We start from the raw sequence: 25,559 nt of genomic DNA on the forward strand, positions 1-25,559 counted from the left end.
TTTCTCTCAGTGTCCAAAACGGTTTGATCAATGATTCGGTCTCTCTAAACCCCGCCTTTCTGAGAGCTGCTCTGCTGTGATTGGTCAGATGGCCCAGTCTGTTGTGATTGGTCAGAAACCAAACGCTCATTATCATATCTGAATCTCAGCTCTTGATTCACAGTGATACGAACAGTAACGATGGCGTCGGTTTTACTGTATCAATCTTATCAAAGTGGATTTGCTTTGGCAGCAGAAAACAGCTTCTCGACATGAACAACACGAACCAAACTCTTCCAGTCTCAGATACAACTACAGTGATTGAGGGCGGGGCAAAGAGACGCGGTTCAGCCAATGAAGAGCATAGGCTGGCAACGAAAGGGAAAAGAAATAACTCAAAGTCAAGCTGGGACTCCCCGCTTCCAAACTAAAACTACAAACTAAGGTGATGTGGTGCCACAAAAATGTGGTGATGTGGCTGTGAAGAAACTCCATTTATCTGCACTTTGATCTTTGAAACTTTGCAGACCTTTTACATTCACAAACAGCTCTATTAGGATACTACATGGAAGGCAATATCCCAAAAGCTTAATAGAGATACTTTAAAAAAACTGCTTAACTTATATGAAATTAGGGTGTTTCTTAGGCTTTATTAGTTGTTTTTAGTTTAATTGCACAACACATTGAGTCTGTTTGATTGTCACCATAATTGACTCTACTTTAAAACATTTAACATTGAACTCTGCCTTAAAACATTACTGACCAATCCTACCTTAAAGTCCCCCTATGGTGAAAATCAAGTGTTTAAAGGGTTAGTTCACCCAAAAATGAAAATTCTGTCATTTATTACTCACCCTCATGCCGTTCCACACACTTAAGACCTTCATTCAATCTTCAGAACACAAATTAAGATATTTTAGTTGAAATTCCAATGGCTCCGTGAGGCCTTCCATAAGGGAGCAATGATATTTCCTCTCTCAAGATCCATTAATGTACTGAAAACATATTTAAATAAGTTCATGTGAGTACAGTGGTTCACTATATATTCAATATTATATAAGCCAACGAAGAATATTTTTGGTGCACCAAAAAAAACAAAATAACGACTTATTTAGTGATGGCCGATTTCAAAACACTGCTTCATGAAGCATCGGAGCACAAATGAATCAGGTGTGTCAAATCATGATTCGGATCACGTGTCAAACTGCCAAGCTGAAATCACATGACTTTGGCGCTCCGAACAGCTGATTCAATACAATGATTCATTTGTGCTCCGATGCTTTCCTGAAGCAGTTTTGAAATCGGCCATCACTATATAAGTCATTATTTTGGGTTTTTTTGGCGCTCCAAAAATATTCTAGTCGCTTTATTAATATTAATATTGAACCACTGTACTCACATGAACCGAATTTAAATATGTTTTTAGTACCTTTATGGATCTTGAGAGAGGAAGTGTCATTGCTCCCTATGGAGGCCTCACGGAGCCATCGGATTTCAACTAAAATATCTTAATTTGTGTTCCGAAAGATTAATGAAGGTCTTATGGGTGTGGAACGGCATGAGGGTGAAGTAATAAATGACAGAATTTTCATTTTTGGGTGAACTAACCCTTTAATGGTTGTTTATATGTCTATCTGGTGTTTTTAATATGCTTTAAGACAACCCATGTGCAAATTCATAAGTTAACACCATTGCTGAGTATTTTCTATTTAAAACTGCAGTAAACCAAAGACAGTCCAAAGAAATCGAAAAGAAATTTCTAGCGTTTCTGACGTCACAAACTACCTTGTAACCAATCACATCAACATGCCGGTGGGCTTTAGCATATCATTAACTGACCGTGCAAGAGTCTCAAAAGAAGGTTATCCAGGTATATTTTTCAGTTGATATGAAAAATCCAGTAGATTTAGCAATATAGTGGGTGTATGATTGATGCATATTACGATGTTATGATGAACTATATGCCTTTCTCCACTGACGTTCTGAGTTGTTCTAAGCATTTGTAAGGATACTGATTGTTAGAAGGCAGCTGTCTGACTCTGAGATGAAGAACAGGAACATGGTTTGTGTAACATTAGCAACACATTATTAGCTGTTTGATAACATATTCAAGCAAAAGGCTAATCTTATTAATTACCGTTATGTGTCCGACGTTGTAAAAAGCAATACCATGTGCAGCGTTTACTTCAGTAAGTTGACCGAGTGGACCTCGTCTGAAATTGTGTGAGTGAGTGAGGGGCTAACGATGATATTCATAGATCCTTGTATATTAAATGAGGCAAGGGTGTAGAGTTACATTCAATGTAAGGATTTTTTTTTAAATAATCTAAATTATTGAATACAGGAGGACTTTAATAATTGTTGCATATATTATCAGACAAAGTTTTGCATAGAATGTGTGTTTGCATCGTTTTAAACATTATTTTACAGAAATTATTAAAATATACAGAAAAATAAAAGTGCACTGTAAAAGTGCATAATAGTGACACGACTTTTTTTTTTTTTTTACATAGCTTAGTGAAGGGTAAATTGAGGTCCTCGTGGTATTTGTGCTACAGATAAATGTGATGTCAAATCTGTTCACTTTCAGCCTTTACATATAATGCATTATAAAAGTATTTTTAATGCATTAATTGTGCCTTGTAATGCACCTTATAATGCATTCTATGATATCATGAATAATTATAACCACAGTTTTGATACTTATCTATTGACTGTTACACCTTCAGAAAGTATAAAGCATTAAAACACACTACAAACAACCAATTTTAGAATCTGCAAATACAGTGGTGATCAGAATTATTGGCACCCTTGGTAAATATGATCAAAGATGACTATAAAAATAAATCTGCATTGTTTATCCTTTTGATATTTAATTAATAAAATTAGCAAAAATCTAACCTTTCATTGAAGGAAAAGAATGGGGGGGGGGATCACATTATGAAATAAATGTTTTTCTTCAAAACAAGTTGGCCACAATTATTGGCACCCCTAGAATATTTATGAGTAAAATATCTCTAAAGTATATTCCCATTCATATTTATATTTTTTTAGCACACCAGGGTGATCATGAACATGAAATTGTCCAGCCATGACTTCCTGTTCCACAGGAGTACAAACATGAGAAATTGAAAAGCATTGAAAATCCCCATTTCCACCATCAGGGCAATAATTAAGAAGTTCCAATCAACTAAAGATGTTAAAAATCTGCCTGGAAGAGGACGTGTGTCTAAATCGTCCTAATGTGTGGTGAGAAGGAAAGTTTGAGTGGACAAAGACTCTCCAAGGATCACAGCTGGAGAATTGCAGAGATTAATTGAGTCAGAGTCTCAGAAAGCCTATAAATTTTTATCAAACACCACCTACATCCCCACAAGTTGTTCGGGAGGGTTTCAAGAAAAATCCTCTGCTCTCATCCAGAAACAATCTCCAGCATATTCAGTTGTCAGTAAAGACTGGAACTTCAAACGGAACCAGCTTCTATAGTCAGATGAAACTAAAAAAAGAGTTTTTTGGCAGCAAACCCACCAGATGGGTTTGGTGCACACATGGATAAAAAGTACCCCATGCCCACGATTAAACATACTGCTGGATCTTTAATCAGATACATGGTATCATGGATTCTATCAAATACCAACAGATAAAAATTCAAAACCTGACCGCTTCTGCTAGAAATCCAACAATGGGCCATGGTTGGATCTTCCATTAGGACAATGATCCAAAACAAACATCAAAACCAACACAAAAATGTGTCACTGAGCCCAAAATGAAGCTTCTGCCATGGCCATCCCAGTCCATGGCAGAAGCTAAAGAAACCTAGGGTTCCTCGACCTGAACCCTAAAGAAAATGAGTGGAGTGAACTGAAGAGAAGAAGCACTAACATGGAGCTGGGAATCTGAAGGATCTGGAGAGATTCTGCATGAAGGAATGGTCTCTGATCTCTTGTCAGGTGTTCTCCAAACTCATCAGGCATTATAGAAGAAGAGTGAGAGCTGTTTTCTTGGTAAAAGGAGGTTGCAAAAATTATTGAATAAAAGGGTGCCAATAATTGTGGCCAACGTGTTTTGTAGATAAACATTTATTTCATAATGTGACTTCCCCCCACTTTCAATTCTTTTTCTTCAATGAAAGGTTAGACTTTTGCTAATTTTAAGAATTAAAGATCAAAAGGTTAAACAATGCAGATTTATTTTTACAGTCATCTTTGATCATATTTACCAAGGGTGCCAATAATTCTGATCACCACTGTATCATAAACATTTTAACTTTGGTTACAGTGATTTATGAAAATATGTAATGCATTACAAAGTACATTATGAATACCTTTATCATGCATTACAAATAAAGGCTTTAAGTAAAGTGTTACCAATAGGACTTTTTACCAACTAAACCACACACTGTGATTTCCTACAAGTGCCACACGTCTACAGGAGACACATTTGGTGTGAATTTCCTGCAAGTTAAAGACAAAGCTAAATTGGAGACAATGCACCAGAAATGGAGGAAAAAACAAAGCAATACTGTAACTCAACTGAATTGTGCACATATGTCAGAACAGGAGAGTTACTGGCAAAATAAAATAAGCAATAACATGTTCCTGCAGCCTGAGTAGGTGTTTAAAGCCAACAGTTGTTCAGTGTTGTACACGCTCACACCAGAATGTCCAAATATTCTTCTGTTGAAGAAGAATCCCCATTGATGCTCAACAGTGAGGGTGGGCGGCATGACCAAAATCCTTCAACAACGCATGAGTCATTTGATATTGACATTATATTTGCTGGAAATTATGATACAGGAAAATTTGTCAGTTTAGCATTAATAAAGTTAATGCTATATTAAAATTGTGGGATTATAAGGTTTATTTAATTTCTGTAGATTTTGTTTTAAGTTGAAATTGTTTCATTTGTCTTTCTCTTTAATCATAGTCCATCTGATTGAATGATTCACAACTCTGCACATGGCTGAAATATATAGAAATACCATCTTGTACGGCCTTAGTGGCAAGCTATGGGTATCTTTGCACATTTTAAATCATTACAATACACATTAAATACACACTGTTGTGAGCCAAAATTTAACATATAGTGCCCTATTTAGCGATCTAAGCGTGTCCGAATCACCTTTTGCTAGATTAACAACCTAAAAAAAGGTTGGCACGCCAGGCGCATGATCCAAAAGGGTTATACCTAGTCTCTTAATGAGTCATGGGTGTGTTTTGGGCGTAACATGCAATAAACCAATCAGAGTCTCATCTCCCATTCCCTTTAAAAGCCAGGTGCGCTTGCATCATGGTGGATTCGCTATTTACATGGTGGAATATAGACACCCTCAATCTGACGATTCAGTTTAAATACATGTGTGTATTGCCACGATTGGTCAAATAATTAGCCAATTTCATTCATCATTACTGCAAATAGTAATTCTGATACATGCAATGACTATCCATTATGACAAGTATGCAATTTTATCTTTATGTACACAATAATAATCTTTTACATTGTAATGCTTTTAATTTTAATATTTGGCATGTTTGTGTGCTGCTGTTTGCGTGCCCTGTGTGTGTAATAGGCAGAGTGTACGGACGTTGTGCACCATATTACTAATGCGCCCTTTAAATAACAAAAAAATATACACCATTTACTTTAGACCAGGTTTTGTTGGTCAATGAACGTTTTCAGTTCCTCAAAATAGCAACACGCCAACAATGCACCTGAACACACCTCGTTTTCAGACCAGCACACCCATGGGTGAACATATGGGCGCAAATGCATTTGCTATTTAAACAACGTGGAAGCTGGATGTGAAAATGATAACTGCATTGGGCTGAAACTAGCAAAAAACACTTGTGTCGCACCGCACTGGGCATTGAAAACGCAAAAATCTGAACGTTACTGTTTACATGGAGCAAGCTCCTAGAACACGTATAGCTGAAAACTCAGATGCCAAGAAAAGTAGAGCCTCCTTTTACAACTATACAGCTTAAATAAAAAAAAAAAATTGTATGAAATAATTAAAATATGTGCAGTAACAGAAATAAAAACTTCAAATTCTGCTTTTAAACATTCCAGAATGCTGTCAGAAATTGACCTGAAATTATTTTCAGTGGACCAATTTATGCTTAATGCTGCTAATAGAGCTTCTCTTTTAATGAACACCTGGACAACAGTGTTGTAAGACTAACAATCTGGTGTTACATATACTAATATGGGCTATTATTTTTAATGATCAGTACTTTTCAGTAATGAATGCAGTCCATCATGCAGGGAACAGAAGATAACTGACTGTAAATGACATACAGGTGACTTTATATCAAGATATTCCTGCATTTTCCACTGAACATTTTTCATACACATTTCATGGCTTGTTAACTTTGACTATTGGTTGGGAAATGTAAGTACTCCTATTATGTTATTTTATTTTTTTTATCTTTTTGTGAAATTAATGCATTCATCTAGTACAATTTAATTATATATAAAAATAATTGTTTACTCATGATGTGATTTTCCTACTGCTGGAGAACCACCATCATGTTTTTGTGAATCTGAAGTCAGTGCAGAACCAGCTAGTACTACAGGAAACACATCATGCCAAACCACACTAAACGACAGCAGACATGGTACAGGATGCCTTCTTGTTCAAAAGCAGCTAGACAAAGTGTAACAGAATCGAAGAAAATGCAGAGTTCTCAAGATTTCTCAAGGTTTTGAACAGTTTTAGTATATATGAAATTGAAGTTGTGATGCAGAACTGACATTTCTGACACTTTTTATCTTGTCAAAAAATGACTGTGCCAAGACATCTAGTTTTAGGTGATAACATTACATTTTATTTATTTAAATAACATTTCAATTTTTGTTTGTTTGTTTTTTTTTAAGAGGCCATTTAATGCTCTTTTACAAAGTCAGTAAAAGACTGACTTTCAGGCTCTACTAGAACAGGTTTCCCTGCTTGAATGTTGATTATTTGTTGTTTGATTTATATGTTACTTATACTTATACTTATATATACTTATATGATACTTATATGTTGATTTATATTGTTGCAGCACCTCTCTTCCCAGTCTGTCAGTAACGCTCTGTTTAGTTCCTGTCTCTATGAAGCCCCTCCTTCTGAAAAGCACAATGTGCTCTGATTGGTCGGCTGGAGCAGTGTGTTGTGATTGATGTTTGGGAAATGTCCCGCCCCTTACCATAACCGCCAGATTCAACACACTACTAACTAACTCAACCAGGCCCCGCCCCTTTATTCTGCATATGAATAATTTAAATGAGGAATATTGTGAAGAAAACTCAAGACTACAATGGAGGCGTTTCAGGGAGTTCAGAAACACTGAGGTCAAAGGTCATTCATCATAGTTTCCGGTTTCGGAGAGGACGCTGGTGCACGTTTGGCTGCCGCTTCTCCTGCCGTATTTTAGTTGTTTATTATTTTAATTAATTTTAAACTCTTCTGAATCATCTTAAACTCTTTTGAGTCTTGACTTGCTGCTGGACTTCCAAATATTTACATTGTCTGAGCCAGCGTTTTAAAGTGTTTCCCCCTGGTCTGTCTGCTGCTGGTCCCATCTGTTTGCCGTGATTCACCTGCACTGTCTCTGCCTGTTGCTGCTGTCTCCATGTGAGATCAAACAGGTCCCTGGAGTTGCGTCAAGTTCTCCATGTGCAATGGCGGTATAACAACTCTTGGATGTCATCATGTGACTTCATATGATCACATGGATTATTGCCGTCTTGATTTTATCAGGAACCAGCGTTAAGCAGTGGAATGAACTTCTGGACTTCACCATGCTGAAGTACTCTCTCTCTCTGAACTCTTATCCCTGAGACACCATGGCCGTCCAAATATCAGCGTCATACAAACTTTGCGTTCCTTGCAGCTCCTTCGCCGGCCTAGTTATAATCATAGAGGCTCTCGTCAGAGTCGCTCTACTGCCGGTGCTGGAGTCACTGCACTTTGGTCGAACCGCAGGCGCTCGCTGCGTCGTACTTCTGGTTGCCGTGGAATCGGCCATGGTAACATACGCTATCCTGAGGTTCTCTCTCAAAAACCCGCGGCGAATGTGTGCTGTAGCACTATGCGACTTGCTCACTTCGACACGAGGTCAATAAACAATAAAACGGCACTTATCACTGACACTATCCTACTTTTCCAACCCATAGGCTGGGCCAAATATTGGATGTGGTATGTTCTGCTGGTGTTGGTATCCAATCTCTGGATAGTATTGACATGAGTATAAGTGACCATAGACTTTTTACTTTTGACATAAATGTTATGTCTTCACGATCCATTTCTGAGCGCACTATCAAATTTCGTAACATCAAGCACACGGACTTCACTCTTTTTTCGACTTCTGTCTCTGGGCTTCCCACTACTAACTCCGTTGAGCACTATAACTCCATGCTATCCTCACTTCTGGATGAGTTCGCACCTGTGTGAGAACGGGTTGTTACTTTTAGGAAACCCTGTCCATGGTTTACCCCGGATTTACGTTTAATGAAAGCTGCCGGAAGGCAATTAGAACAGCAGTACAAAAAATCTGGCCTGATGGTGCACAGGCTTCTTTACACTGAACAACAGTCTGCTTATCATTCTGCTTTGAATACGGCACGTAAGAACCATTATTCAAGCATCATTGGTAACGCTGCAACAAATTCTAAATCACTGTTTAAGACTGTTGACAATCTTTTCAAACCAACTAAGGCCGTTGTTCATTCCTCTGTTGACCAGTGTAATAAGTTTCTTCATTATTTCACTGGTAAGAATTGAGGGTATATATAGCTCTTTAAATATCATCACTCCTCTTGAGCTAGTTGATATCCAGCCTTCAAATTTCCCAACCACTACCTTTTCGAACTTTGAAACGGTTGGAGATGATTTTATTATAAGTACAGTGAAGTCCATGAACTCTACTACCAGTATTTTAGATCCGGTTCCCTGCTCGGTTATTATGAACTGCCTTGCATCAATCTGCCCTTTTATGACTTCAATTGTGAACTTGTCATTGACTTCTGGAATTGTTCCTTCAGAACTAAAAATAGCTGCCATTACACCAGTCCCTAAGAAGACTGGTTGTGATGTTTCTGATTTATCCAATTACAGGTCGATTTCTAACCTCCCATTCTTGGCTAAAGTTCTTGAGCATGTTGTGGCTATTCAGTTAAATAATCACCTAGCACTGAACAGTCTCTTTGAACCTTTTCAATCTGGGTTCAGAAGAGGGCATAGTACTGAAACCGCTTTAATTAGGGTCGTAAATGATCTTCTTATCGTGGCAGATTCCGGTGCATGCAGTATTTTGGTCTTATTAGACCATAGTGCTGCTTTTGACACTATATGTCACTCTCTTCTCCTTGACAGGCTGGAAAACTGGTTGGGTCTTTCTGGAGCTGTCCTCAATTGGTTTCGGTCTTATTTAACGAATCATGTGCCCAGTTTGTTGGCTTGGATAACTACAAATCAGATACCGTGCCTGTTCGACCGGGAGTTCCTCAGGGTTCAGTATTGGGTCCAATATTATTTAACATTTATATGCTTCCACTTGGGCAGATTATCAGGAAACATGGTCTTGGGTATCACTGCTATGCGGATGATACGCAGATTTACATCACCACTAGTCCTGATGTCCATTGCTCATTAATAGCTTTGCGTGGTTGTTTAGCAGAGCTCAGTATCTGGATGCAGAATAACTTCCTGAAGCTGAATGGCTCCAAAACTGAACTGATGCAGATTGGTACAGTGGAGGCTACTCGCAAGGCCGAGCAGATCAGTTTGATTGTTGATTCCAGCACAGGTGCGAAATCTTGGTGTCATTTTTGATCCACAATTAACATTTGAAGCACACATAAAACACATCTCTAAAACTGCATTTTTCCACCTGAGAAACATAGCTCGACTTAGACCTTTTCTCTCTTTTGCAGACACAGAAAGGCTTATACATGCCTTCATAACAGCTAGGTTAGATTACTGTAATGCCTTGTTCTCTGGCCTTCCAGCTAAATCGTTGAGCAAGCTTCAGTATATACAAAATTCTGCCGCTTGTGTGCTCACTCATACTTCTCCTCGTGAACACATTACACCGGTTCTTTCACAATTACACTGGCTTCCCATAAATGCGAGAATTGATTTTAAAATTCTTATTTTAACATACAAGGCACTTCATGGGACTGCAGCTGAGTATCTTTGTGATCTCATCAGTCCTTATACTCCATCACGCTCTCTTCGCTCTTCTAACTCTCTTTCACTTCAACAGCCTTCATGTAAGCTAAAGACCATGGGGGAAAGAGCCATTTCATACAAAGCCCCTAAGCTATGGAATGTGCTTCCTCTACCCATCAGAAATGCACCAACGTTGGATCATTTTAAAAAGTTGATTAAGACACATTTATTTAAGACTGTCTTTCTCTAATGAATTGTATTGCTTTTGTTGTTTTTGTTTTATTCTATTACTGTAGCGCTTTGGGTTTAAGAAAAGGGCATTACAAATAAAAAATGTATTATTATTACTGATATAGAGAAAAACTCCTGCTGGAGTGACTTTGGAGGAACTTTTTCATGCTCAAACAGCAACATTACACACTAAAGGAAGACGAATATGGAAAATAAAAAAGCATAGGTCCTCCTTAAATGTTACATTGTGACAATGTGACATCACTAACCCTAAAATTTACATAAACCCCGCCCCCAAGAACACACAACAAAGGGGTTGAGGCCATGTTGAGCTGCTTTAGAGAAGAGGAAGACTTGTTGTAGTAGAGTGTTGTTGACATGCCGTCATTTTACGCCGGACTGCTTCACAAACGAGGGTCAATTCAACACAAAAGATGAACATGACGGCACATGCTAGTGGATGAGTTGAATCAACTCCACAGCAACTACATAAATTTATCCACTAACCATTCAGAAACGTCCAGTTTCATTCTAAAAGTTGTAACTTCTTCCTGAGTCTCTCCATCAGTGTCGACTCCGGTTTGAACACTTAATACTTAATACTTAACTTAATACTTAATACTTAATACTTTGTACTTAAAGTGCTCTATTTTCGCACACTAATTTTACTAATAATTCTACTTTAGTACTTCTTAAGATAATCTTAAGAACATCTAAGTGTACTCAACTGTGCTATTTTGAGACACCATGAAATATGAACTAAAATGTGCTTTTAATATACTATCTCTGTATTTAAAAAATATATTTAGTTACCACTTTTAGTGCACTATGGGTTCAAATGTATCTAAATGGTGGTAGTGGTATCTAAATACATTTTTAAAATACAGAGATAGTCTGGAAATGGCAAAAACTGCAAAAGTTTTGCAGAAAAAAATAAAAATATCTCAATTTCCTGTTGGGTTTACAGATTTTGGACCCAGGGACTTTTTTGTAGGTATTAGGCTGTTACATGTGTCTATCGCATTTCATACCTGTGCGTGAAATGTAGCTTGAAAGGCGCTTAATTGAAATTTTGTAGGTGGCACTATCGAAGCCAATTTTGCCACACCTAATCCAGAAACCCATACCAGACGTAAATTTTCACCACTTCTGACGCGTGTGCAAAGTTTCATGAGTTTTCAAGGTGTTTAAGGCCCTCAAAAATGTGATTCATTTCAGAGAAGAGGAAGAATTGACTGAGCAATTACAATAGGGTCCTCACACCATCAGTGCTGGGCCCTAATTAGTGCATGAAAATAGAGCACTTTAAGTACATCATAGAGGTGTACTTTTTTTCATCTGGGAAGGCTGAACACTGTTACTGACAATCCTCATTTTTGGCTGCGTGAGATTCTCCAGCTTTGTTGTTGTTGAGCTGTTAAAGCTCCACCCTCTTCTGGAAAGGGGGCGGGAGCAGCAGCTCATTTGTATTTAAAGGGACACACACAAAAACGGCGTGTTTTTACTCACACCCAAATGGGCAAATTTGAAAAGCTATAATAAATGATCTGTGGGGTATTTTGAGCTGAAACTTCACAGACACATTCTGGAGACACCAGAGACTTATATTACATCTTGTAAAAATGGCGTTATAGGTCTCCTTTAAGGAGATCTGGCCTGTATGAGATGTTTTCACAAAATATCGCAGTGCTCAAAAAGAACCATGTGAAAGCAGGTCTCCAGTCATACCCTGTGCCTCGCCATTATGAGCCAGTTATATTAATGTTACATTACAACAGCTTGGAATTGCCCAAAATCTCTATCAGAGATATTATTACACCTGGTATATGAGAACTGCTTGATTACATCCCATATAACAGCACTTGTGCATGATGTCATTATTTATGGGCAGGATGGTTTCATGGTAAACCAATATGCACTGTTCAAAGTTACTGGAAAATACAGGGAATGGTGCAATGTGTGTCAATCTCTGGAAGTCCTGGAGAAAATTCATTTTGTCAGCAGGACAATAATCCCAATCACAAGGTTAAGCTTATATTAAGAGTGAAATAAGAATAGTCAACATAAACACACTCAAATCCAAAGCCAAGAAGAATGGGCCAAAATCACTGACAAGACAGTCAAAGAAGACTTACAGCATTTTCAAGAACTTTGGACAAATGTTTTCGTCCAAATGGTTTACAATCAAGGAGACTGATAATATAATACCCATTTTATCTACAATCAGATTCTCCACATATGTGTCGCAACTGGAGTTTGAACTTCTTGAGGCACTCTTGATAAACTTCTGATTGTAAATGTTCAACTAAAAAAGTTTACAAGAAAAAAAGTCACTTGAAAGTGCATGATTTCTTAGTTAGACGGTTATGCTATTGATTTGTTCATGTCTCTTACATCAGTGCGGATCTATCACATTTACAAGAGTTTTACAAGAGTTTACAAAACTTGATATTCACTGAATAAACACTGTAGAGTCTGAGACTTTCGTCACATTTAGAGCAGTGAGGTGTTGTATATACAGTCCGTCTCAAACACACATTATAGCCTCCTATTTAGACACCAGTCTAGTCTAGTCAAGTATGACAACTATTCTCTGGCAGTGGACTTCACACAAACACTTTAAACCTTAAACAATTTTTTTTGAAGTTTCTGTACTGGATATTCTTTTAGCTTGATGGCATACAGTCCATTACCTAATATTACATTTGAAATATAATACGATTTTTAAAGGTGCCCTAGGATCAAAAATTGAATTTACCTTGGCACAGTTTAATAGTTCAGTACATGGAAATGACATACAGTGAGTCTCAAACACCATTGTTTCCTCCTTCTTATGTAAATCTCATTTGTTTAAAAGACCTCTGAAGAACAGGCGAATCTCAACATAACACCGACTGTTACATAACAGTCGGGATCATTAATATGTACGCCCCAATATTTGCATATGCCAGTCCATGTTCAAGGCATTACACAAGGGCAGCCAGTATTAACGTCTGGATCTGTGCACAGCTGAATCATCAGACTAGGTAAGCAAGCAAGGACAATAGCGATGGCAGATGGATTGATAATAACTGACATGATCCATGATTACATGATATTTTTTGTGATATTTGTGAATTGTCTTTCTAAATGTTTCGTTAGCATGTTGCTAATGTACTGTTAAATGTGGTTAAAGTTACCATAGTTTATTACTGTATTCACGGAGACAAGAGAGCCATCACTATTTTCATTATTAAATACTTGCAGTCTGTATAATGCATATAAACACAACTTCATTGTGAACTGTCTTTCTAAATGTTTCGTTAGCATGTTGCTAATGTACTGTTAAATGTGGTTAAAGTTACCATAGTTTATTACTGTATTCACGGAGACAAGAGAGTCGTTGCTATTTTCATTATTAAACACTTGCAGTCTGTATAATGCATAAACACAACTTCATTTTTTATAAATCTCTCCAACAGTGTGTAATATTAGCTTTAGCCACAGAACACTATCAAACTCATTCAGAATCAAATGTAAACATCCAAATAAATACTATACTCACATGATCCGACGCATGCACACAGTATGCATGACGAACATCTTGTAAAGATCCATTTGAGGGTTATATTAGCTGTGTGAACTTTGTAAATGCACTGTATTATAGTCAAGAGCTCGGAGGGCAGGGAGAGCGCGATTTAAAGGGGCTGCAGCCTGAATCGGTGCATAGTTAATGATGCCCCAAAATAGGCAGTTAAAAAAATTAATTAAAAAAAGTCTATGGGGTATTTTGAGCTGAAACTTCACAGACACATTCATGGGACACCTTAGACTTCTATTACATCTTGTGAAAAAATGTTCTAGGGCACCTTTAATAATAAAAGCCAAAATAAAAATGCAACTCATTCAAGCACTGAACTTCATAGACTGAATTGTTGCATTCTGGGTAATGCAATAACTATAGTTATCACTACATATCATTGCAATGGTTATCTCCACTGTGCATCACAATTTCAGTTCAGTTCAAAACTGAAATTGTAGAAATTTGAAGAAATCAAAGATGCATTTTTTTCAGCTTAACATTTCAGTTAGGTGAAAACAGAATGAAAGAGATCCACCACAATCAACAGCTTAAGAACAACCAGCAGCTGTAAACTGGATGTTACCAAAGCAACTACTGTGTGTTTGCTCTTTCCAATCAGAGGTACTTTTAGGAATCAATACCCCCCACCACGTCCACGAACCCAACAGAAGACTCGTGACTCATCTCGAGAAAGGAAGTGGCCTTTTCTCTAACCTCACCTCTGCAGTTTCCAGCAATTTTCAAAGGAGAACTGTTATTCTTTCACTGAGCACGTTCACATTCGCACCAATACACTGATAACAGTTTACGTTAAAACCAGTATCCTGGCAAAGAAGTAAACCGCATTTACAAGACTTTATTTACTCCCAGGTAGTGACATCAAAGGCCGTGTTTCCACCTGGTATTAAGATGTGTTTTCGTCGATCGGATCACAAGTGGACGACGCTAAATAAAGGTGTAAACGGGGTCTAAAAGGTTTTGAGCTTGGCCACATTCCGGCCACTTCCAAAAGTAGTCGAAAAATGCATTCAACCGGATTGCTTTCGTGGTGTAGACGCTCATACAGTCGAATATGTTCAAACAGCCACAAAAGCCCACCGACTCTCCACCTACTGACCTAACGCGTAAACATTATGGGAAGTCATCACTGGTCACGTTCATATGTAAATTGTGCAAGCTTATTTTGTCCATTAGGTTGAAACACTGACAAAAACACACCCATTTACCCACCCATAGACCCTCACCTCGAAGAAATCAAGACATTAGTGGTTGAAAGTAGACAAAAGAGATGGATTAAAACACCAGGTGTAAATGGGTATGTGTCTGCCTTGTCCACTTGTGATCCGATCGACCAAAACGCATCTTAATGCCAGGTGGAAACAGGGCCAAAATATAATTATTCGTGTATCTGACTCTTGAGTAGTTTGTTATGTCAGTTGTGATGTTAAATAAAGCATTAAAACCCCAAGAGAATTTCAAAATGTCAGCAGGAAACATACGGACTCATATTATACTGTCATGCATTTATGGAATACAGCATTTTGACTGAAACTAATTCATCTGCACATTTTTATAGTTTCTTGGGTCAAAATAGAATCAGCGTGTGCGACATAGTTTCTCGCTCTGTCGCTCTGTCTAGATGCACTTAAATCCACAGTAAAGGTGCAGTCGCATTTACCGCTCTTCTGCCAGTGATTTCAATGGGAATTTGGACGTTTGGGAGTTTCACATTAGGGAGAAAAGTGCCTCAAACATTATTTCACTCATGTTTATGTTGGTCAAGTGAATTTGCCGCTGGTTCCGACTAGGCCTGGGCGGTATGATGATATATAATTTCCACAATGCAAAAAGTCTATCGTTGGAGATTTTGCTATATCGTGTATATTGCTGTATGTAAATATATAGCACTATTGACACTTCAGAGTGATGAAATGCATGAATGAGAATATAAAGAGCAGGAATTATATATCCAGCAATATATCCTAAAAAGAAATATATCCTGTTAAAGTGCACTGCGTCTCTCAGAAGGTGATCGCAAATTCAGTTTTTTTTCCCACATATTATTGCATTTGAGTGGTCGAATACATGTGCAATTATGTCAGTATTCATGTAAACACAGCTGATTCTGTCTCAAGTGAAAGCAAACCAGATGTGTATCAGTATAATGGATCCGTGCGTTTGGTCTTAAAGTGACAGCAGCCTAATAAACCTGCTGCTCATTAATGTGAATCAAACAAGAGAAAATAACTTACTGCTCTTGACTGGATAACGTTTTTAGCTTTAATATGAAAAAATTTATATTAAATTAATATAGTGAAGACTATGCAATATTTTATTTTTACATTTGATTATTAAATTTCTGTACTAATTCTAACTACATTTTAAATAAACCTATTGTACCTGAAAAACTTAATTTAATTCATATTTTTGTTATATTGTATTTGTCCTACTGGTTGTAATTTACTTCTTTTTTTCTTTTTTATAACAGAAATTAGATAAAATAACACAAAATAACTATATTGTGCTATATATAGTTATCGTAAAATAAAATGTTTCATATCATCATATCGCCCACCCCTAGATCCAGCAGAAAGCTGCTTGGTTTGAAAAGTGTCTTCTGTGTTAGCTGTGCTTCATAGTGTACATTGCTACGCAATTGGCAATTTTTTATTAATTTTTGATCAAAATTTCATTAACGTGACCTTCACCTTAAGGACGCTTTCCTGTCACATAGCCAGACATGTGCACTTCAACAAGCTGACAGAACACAGGTTAAGGTGCTCTAAACATGCCGTAATGGGCAAAAATATAGCTGTGTTAATTGGTTTATGCTAAAGCTGTTTTTGACTTTACTCCAATAAAGGAAAACGGGTTAATGCATTTACATGACCATTGTCAGATATGCATAATCGGGTTAGAACTACATGTACTACATGCACCCACAAATCCAATTCTCAAAGTCTTCAACATTTACGTCTCACTAAATGAAAGTTCCCTCAGCTCTTCAGTGCTGTTTTCCTCCATCTGAGCCTGCTGGCGGCCGAGCGAGCGTCTGAGTAATGTGACAGCTATGGCCCTGTGAGCTCAATGTTTCCAGCCTTGCGAGCTCCAAGAACAGCTCTGTTGTCATGAACACTGGTAAAACAGTCTTCACCCTCACTAACACGTTAAAGATGGCAAACACTGTCTATGGGCTGAGATGGTCATCACAGAACTTCACAACTATAGAGAGCCATGCTCATTTTTTAAAGGAATAAAAACATCTTAAATCAGGTTTGCTGCTCTTTAGTTGGTCTCCCAGCAAAATCAGGCTGGTCTGCTGGCTGGTTTAAAGAGATTTGGAGCACTTTTCAGCTGTCTGACAGGGTGACAAACAGGCTAGGCAGCTAAACACTGGCTTGGCCAAGGCTAGGAGACCAGCTTAGGCATTTTTCACCTAAAAATGGAGTTTGCAAGCCGCTGGTAACTGCTTCTGTTGGAGAAGAGCAAAGTGAACATTCTTCAAAATTTCTCCTTTTAAAGGGTTAGTCCACCCAAAAATTATCCCATAATTTACTCACCCTAAAGCCTTTTTTGGTGTATATGACTTTTTTTTTAGCCAAACACAATAGGAGTTATATTAAAAAAATATCCTTTCTCTTCCAAGCTTTATAATAGGACTGAATGGTACCTGAGATTTTGAAGCCCAAAAAAGCACATCCATCCATGATGAATATAATCCAGGGGGTTATGAACCATGAGAGGCATCTAAGCTTACACTACTCCTACATCTTACGTCAGGGATGGGCAACTCCGGTCCTGGAGGGCCAGTGTCCTGCAGAGTTTATCTCCATCCCTGATAAAAACTCACTTGCCTATAACTTTCTACTAATCCTAAAGACCTTGATTAGCTGGTTCAGGTGTGTTTGATTAGGGTTGGAGCTAAACTCTGCTGGGCAGTGACCCTCCAGGACTGAAGTTGTCCATCCCTGTCTTACGTCATACATCAGGTCAGAGGTCACTAGGGCTGCAAGATTATGACAAAAATCATAATTATTCCCTTGCAATTGTAATTGCGATTATTACTTACGATTATCACAATTACATTGAATGATGTTTTGAATAACTACCATTGATCAACTGTATGCCATATTTTATGTAAAAACAAAAAACAAGCTGAATTTTTTATTGCTTTTCTATAGCAATAAGCATCAAATATCAACTATACATTGGTTTGGTTTCTTCTTTAAAAAAGCGAAAATATGCATGTAATAATAATAGGGGCTTTTGCACCATGTTGTTCTAGTTGTTATAGGAACGAGCCACCAGGGTGGTTCCCCGAGAACTAATGTTCCCATAGTGCCATTTGCCTGGTTGCATTCGCACCACCAGTAGGAACTCTGAAGTGACTAATCTGCACTTGTTGAGACTTTTATTTTGACAGCTCAGCTAGAGCACACAGTGCTCGCATTCTCCATCTTCATTAGTTTACGATCTATTTAACAGTCCTGTCTAATACGTTATTAGACAAAGAAAGTAGAAAATAGACAGTATATGAAAAGTATAAGCTTTTGCCGTGTTGTTGATGCCCAATGTCACTTGCTGAACAGAAATACATAATCATTTTCGCATGGTCCGTTCAAAGTCATGTTGGATTTTCTCCTTAGTTAAGCGGTCCGTCTATCACTGTTTTCCATTTAGATTAAGTTTGTGGAATAAAAATATAGGCTGTGTGCACTAGTGATGGGAAGTCCGGTTCTTTTCCATCACTGGTAGTTCCTTTTGTGCTGGGTTAGACCTTTTACACTCTGAAGTAGTAATGAGTCGCCGCTCACAACGTAGCATGCTCTAAACACACCTCTTAAACATGCAGAATAATGTAATGTAATAATGTAATCATGCTACTGAATGATTACGAAATTGTGGCATCTGTAATCTTAATCACGATTAGAAATTCAATTAATTGTGCAGACCTACAGGTCACTCTTCTGCCGGAACTCGACTTACATATGCCCATTACCGAAAGCCATTGATTATACTTTATACATTTTTAAATATGGAATTTTAAAATTTTTCTTACAAAAACACATTGCTTCACTTCAGAAGGCATTTATTAACCCCCTGGAGCTGTATGGATTACTTTTATGATGGATGGATACATTTTTTTGGGCTTCAATATCTCAGGGTACCATTCACTACCATTACAAAGCTTAGAAGAGCCAGGATATACAGAATAGAAAGTCATATACATTTAGGATGGCTTGAGGGTGAGTAAATTATGGGATAATTTCATTTTTGGGTGAACTATCCCTTTAAAGGATTAGTCCTCTTTCAAATAAAATTTTCCTGATAATTTACTCACCCCCATGTCATCCAAGATGTTCATGTCTTTCTTTCTTCAGTCAAAAAGAAATGAAGGTTTTTGATGAAAACATTCCAGGAATTATTCTCCTTATGCTTTATAAACACAACTATTCTTCAAAAAGTTTATGCCGTATGTCCCACACCTTCCCTATTCTACTTACGGAAAAAAATGTACAGTAACTGGTGGCGCATTCGTTCCGTAAGTAGAATAGGGAAGGCGTAGGACATACAGCGTAAGCTTTTTGAAGAATACGGAAAGCAGAAGCACTTACAAAGACGATTATTTGTGTTTATAAAACATATACAGTTGTATTTTTTTCGATAAATGACTGATGGTTTCTCTAGATCATACCCTTATTCCTCATCTGGTATCGTTTAAAGCCCTTTGAAGCTGCACTGAAACTGTAATTTTGACCTTCAACCGCCTGGAGGCCAATAAAGTCCACAATAAGGAGAATAATCATTTTTCATCAAAAACCTTCATTTCTTTTTGACTGAAGAAAGAAAGACATGAACATCTTGGATGACATGAGGGTGAGTAAATTATCAGGAAAATTTTATGGACTAATCCTTTAAGTTTCTGCGGAAGAAAAACAGTCATACAAATTGAGTAAGTGATAACCGATTTTCCATTTTTGGACAAGCTTTAGTTTAAACCTTTAGAACAAACAAGACACCCTAATCACAAACCGAAACAAAGTACCTAGTTAAGATCATTAAAGCAAAAGCACATCATGCAACATTATCCACATAGCCGAAGGGGGCAAGATGGATAAAAGAGAGGGAAGAGCAGCTCAGACTTCCTCCTGTCATCTTATTTAGCTCAACTTCCTAAAATACACCCCTCTCCAATCCATGTTACTTCCTTTCTGTGGTTGATATTTCAAATTTCTGGGAAGGCTGACTCAAGTTTCTCCACCAAACATCATTTGCTCAAAACAAATCGAGCACAAGCCATCGATGTGTAAAGGGTGTTTGAGAGAATATCCTCCCTCCTTTCCACCCTCTCCTCATGCATACTTCCAAACAAATGACCTTTCCCTATCCAGATGTGTTTCACAGTTGAGTGAAGGAGACGTGAGGTTGGGGGTGGGGAACACGCTCGTCTGTCTCAACTGTTTATTTCCTCCTCTCTTTGTCTTTCCTGTGCTATACAGTACGTATCTCATATCTCTTCGGCTCTCCGTAAGGGTTTCCCATCAGTTCAAACTCTTGAAATGTCAAACCCTCAGGGGGTACGTTACCTGTCAGGGAATATAAAGACATCGGTTGCACACAATACTGGCTCAATGGACTCAAGAGGAAGTTTGTTCAACCCAAGCACAACAGTAAAATTGGGTCTTTATCTACTCACGTGGTCGGTTTCTCACACAAAGCTTCGGGAGATTTGGAATACAGCACATGAGTTGTATGGACCACTTTTAAGGTTTTAGTCACCATTTATTAGGGGTGTAGCGCTGAAACACTATTGTAATTGTTAAATTTTCCAAGGATCAGCATTCTCCCCTAAAAGTGATCAAGGCAGACCAAACCGTTAAGTCGTAGAGACTTGAAACATTGAGGGCTGGTAGTACTCACACCATCTACAACGTCACCAAGGCTCTCCCCAGTCGGCCTGATGGGGGCGCTACAGTGGTGAAAAGTACGAAATGGCTCATAACTCCTGAACCGTTAGGCGTAGGCTCACTTGTCTTATGTCACTGGAATCCTTGGCTCAAGATGGACAAATTGCATTCGGATTTGCCTGATCTAGGTGGTTACAGGCTTGCTACTTAAAACATACCTTTTTAAACATGTGCTTAAAGGCCTTAAAGTGCTTGAACCCCGATAATTGCTGCTCGCAGCTATATTTGTAATTGCAATACAAAAAAAAGCCATACAAAGCTGGATCTACAGGAGGGTGAGTGAAGGCCAGTTCACACCAAGGACAATAACGATAAAGTTTTAAAAATCTTTCTAAGTTTAAAATAATACAAGAGTCCAGACCATAACTATAATGATACAGAGGTCAAAAGTACGAAATGGATCATAACTCCTGACGGATAACTCCGTAGGCTCACGTGTCTTATGTCGCTGGAATCCTTGGCAAGACGGACAAATCCGCAAAAAATCAGACAAATCGGATTCGCCTCAGCAAGATTTTCAGGTATTTTGGATTTTTTGAAAAACCTACTTTTTATGAACTAATCCTAGATTTTTGACCCAATCTGAACCAAACCAGTGCAGCTATCAGCGATTCACGGTCCCTAAAGGCAGGAACACACCAAGTCGACGCCGACAAACTAGTGGCGACGAAAGCAGACTGCGGGGTTGGCTCACGTCAGCAGCGTCTGTGTTCAAAGTTGCCCTGACACACCAAACTAACACTCGACAGCCGACGGCCAAGTTGCACGTCCGTTCTGCGCCTGCGCAAGATGAAATGCCTTTTCGAACCAGCAGGTGGCAGTAGCTGAACAGCCAATCAGAATGATCAGATGGCCCGACGGACTGATGAGCTCCGACACTGATTCAACATGTCGAATCGGCCGAAAAAAAACAACCAAGGACCAACTTCAGTTGACAGTGCGGAACACACTGAGAAAACTTAGTCGGTCGATGAAGAAAAACTGCCTGATGGACGACCGTCGGCTTGGTGTGTTCCTGCCTTAAGGGCCGCCAAAACGTTTAAAGTCTTCGGAGCTACTTTTATGAAAATGGCTATAACTACCGAACGGAATTAGATATTTTCACCAAACTCAGCACACCTATGTAAGAGCCCATTCTGTGGTCGCATAAAAAAGGACGCGGCGACTGATCAATTGGTGGCGCTATAACAGCAAAAAATATGAAAATGCTATAACTACTTCACTGTTAGCCCGATTGACTTCAAATTCCGCATGCAATGTCTTTGTCCAAGGTGCCATGACTTGCCTATGAGGACATTGACATATCTCAAAAAACATGTCTGTCATCGGCCAATGAAATTTGAGCAGCTATCAGACAAGGTTAACCGTGGCCGATCGGAGCGAAACTTGCTAAGCCTATTTGACTCACGGCCCTAGAGGCCTGTGAGAAATTCTAAAGAGGTCGGCCACCGGGGGGCTCCTTCGTGTTTTTCACGTGCGTGAAGCATTGTGTATTGCACAATATTTTTTATTCACATGGTAGAACTCCTCATTCTGAGCAGCTTTGCCTCTAGGACCGCCGCTGTCCATCGAATTCTTTGTTAAATATTGGAGATGATTTTTTTTTTTAAAAACGCTTTGGCAAACTAGTCCTAGATTTTTGGCTCAACTTTGATAAAGGTTAAAAAGCTTTATAAACCATAAATTTCCTATGGTAAATTGCCTGTATTGGCTTTAAATGGTCTTTTCCATCTATGATCTAGGTGGTTACTGTCTTGCTTATTAAAGCATACCTTTTTATGTATGCGCTCGCAGCTGTATTTGCAATTGCAATACAAAAAGCCATACAAAGCTGGATCTACAGGAGGGTGAGTGAAGGCCAGTTCACACCAAGAACAATAACGATAAAGATAAAGTTTTAAAAATCTTTCTAAGTTTAAAATAATACAAGAGTCCAGACCATAACTATAACGACACCGATACAATATTATAACGATATTTTCTTGGCTGATGAACTATAAAAACATTAACAACCAATCAGTATCCGTACGACTTTAAAAGGCTTGAGCATTTAAAGCGGAAGATGACAAAACTGCAGCGCTCACATATAGTAAACATAAAGTTATTGTCCATTAGTGTGGATGCCAATATAGTTATCATTATATTTATCGTCCTTGGTGTGAATAGCTCTTAAATCATGATAAACTGAGCAGTTCTAGTGGACCAAGGTCAGTTTCCCTGAGAGCATATGACTGGATGTTTTCTAAAATGGCAAAATATACATAAAACAATTTTAATAAAAGCAACCATACTGTACACTAAATTGCTGAAATTGCCAATTATGTGCAAAAAAAATATTTTCAAAAAAGTCCCCCATCTGCTAAGACTCAAACAGATTGGTCCTGCCCCAAACTCATGGTTCAGCCAATGTTGGTGTTGAGCTGTTCAGGATGTTTAGACAGCCTTACTGAGTCACAATGTTGCACTTTTCAAAGGACTCAAGCTACTAATAGCTTTCGTTATAGTTGAATATTTAAACTGGGATATAGTATTTTAACATTACACACTCTAAATTCACCCAAATGCCAAACTTTTACACTTGAAATTCTTTAAAAATATATTATCTGTTTATTATCTAAGGCTGCTTGACCGATTTTGGACCTGACACATGGGGAAATTAACACTTACGACCAAGAAAGCATGGTGACAATTGATTATCATCATATCAGCTCAGGGAATACTGTGTGTAGGACCATATTCTGGCAAAAAAAAAAAAAAAAAATGGTATTTTAATTCCTTGTTTTATATAAAGAGGCAGCTTTAAGAGGGAGACGACAGTGTGTGTCACCTCAAAAGACCCATGAGAAAACAGCAACCTTCTGTGTAGTTCTCTGATAGGGGCCCCTTAATTAACACCATTGATGAGCTTAGCCAGTGACAGAACTGAATACAAAGTCTTTCAGCGTATTCTATACTGCGGTACAAGCCATTGTGAGAAAATTATGTGTTATTATCATAGCAGTTTTAACTGCACACTGCAGTCTGTAAGAAACACAGACATTAAACAGAATTGTTAATGTTTTAGGTTTACGCAAAGAAATAAACTACTATTTTTCCATTCTTAATGTATGTAAACAAGCAGATAAGTAGGCCTATGTGTGTGAAGATACAAATCTGTCACGTCCTCAGTGTTAAAATAATTCATAAACAGTATATAAATTGTGAAAAAGAGTAAAGTATTCCTTTTGTTTAGGGATAGTCTGTAGTAATTATCAGGAGCTTTATATAAAAACAAAGAAGTCTGTGCTACGTCCTCATTTGCAGAGCTAAGTAAACAAGTGTGTAGTTGTTTCCAGAGTTAGGATTTAATTGCACACAGGGCAGTTTACTTAGTAGATGGCTTGTTGCATTTACTGCACACACACACACACACACACACACACACACACGTTCTACAGTAAACTATGTTGACTTCAGACCAGCATCCACAGCACTGAATGACGAGATGCCAGTGTGATACAAGTCTAGATGATTCCTATCCAGATCACATAGATTAGAGCTTGAAGCTCATTTGTCTCAAAGCTCTTCAACTTTTGAGCTTCATTACAGACTGCATGCATGTAAAAAATAATGTGCAAAAGGCAGACAAGAGGCAAAAATCCATCATGCATTTCAGTCCAGAGATCACCACTCCTTCCTTTCCTTTACAAATGCATCTATAGCTTATTGATGGAAAGGGCCTGCTGGATTGCAGATGCACACAGCCTACTCATGATTCAACGTAACAAACAATCTTCTTCATTTAAGGAGGACTGGACCTCTTCTACAAAATTTACAAGAATCCAATCCTATTCGCATCCCTAAATTGACAGTAACATGTATGTTTTGTGCTGGTGCAAGATTAGTGCACATGCTGAACTGATGTGGAAAAGTTGCATGTGTCATGTTGTATTCTGCTCATGTGCGCTGTGATGGTTCATCCACAGATTATCAATGTATCTGCACTCCTGAGCTGGTTATGTGATGCACGCGCTGCTACTTCAACATAAACCGTCTAATGCATTATAAGATCATCTACCTGCGCATAACCGTGGAGACATTTATATTCGGTTCAGATAGCAACTGTGTATCAACGCATCAAAGGATGGCCGTCTTGATGTGATGGATAAATGCATGGCAACAGTTGCTGAATTGTGGGTGTTGTGTGATGATACATGTACCAAATCATACACTCACCATCTATTGCCCTTGCTGGAAGCACCACCTCCAAACTGTGTAAAACCCCCAAAAAGAACAATCCGACAAGCAGCCTGCCAGCTGCGACGCGCAACATTATATTTCACAGGGGGGGGGGGAAATCCAGAAACAAAAAAGCAAATAAAATGCAAAAGCAAGGTCCGATGATCCAGTAAGGCTGCAGTCTGATCACGGCTGATGCGCCTCTCCAAATGCGCACACTGGCGCAAAAGGCTTCTTCTGGCACACACGATTCACGTATTCCTTGAATGCATGGCACAACCTATGGCTGATATATGTCTGATACACGGCATCACCATGGAGACAGTGCGCTCAAACCATTCCTTTGTTGAGGATGACAGCCAGCGCTCCGCTCTGTGCCAATGACACCTATGAATGCGAGCCCGATTCTCTCTGTTGCTGCTGGTAACACAGATTGGGCGAAATG

At 38.4% G+C, this 25,559-nt stretch overlaps 1 protein-coding gene across 1 annotated transcript in view; it reads right to left on the bottom strand.

Annotated features, from left to right (window-relative positions):
- Nucleotides 1-25,559, bottom strand: part of lrp1aa (low density lipoprotein receptor-related protein 1Aa) — a 212,171-nt gene extending 186,612 nt beyond the window's left edge. Inside the window, 1 exon segment of the mRNA XM_048172233.1 lies at nt 25,112-25,559. Within this exon segment, the coding sequence (XP_048028190.1) occupies nt 25,112-25,208 (97 nt within the window). The 5' untranslated portion in view covers nt 25,209-25,559.

This window comes from Megalobrama amblycephala, linkage group LG21, assembly GCF_018812025.1.
Source record: "Megalobrama amblycephala isolate DHTTF-2021 linkage group LG21, ASM1881202v1, whole genome shotgun sequence".
NCBI classification, from domain to species: domain Eukaryota; kingdom Metazoa; phylum Chordata; class Actinopteri; order Cypriniformes; family Xenocyprididae; genus Megalobrama; species Megalobrama amblycephala.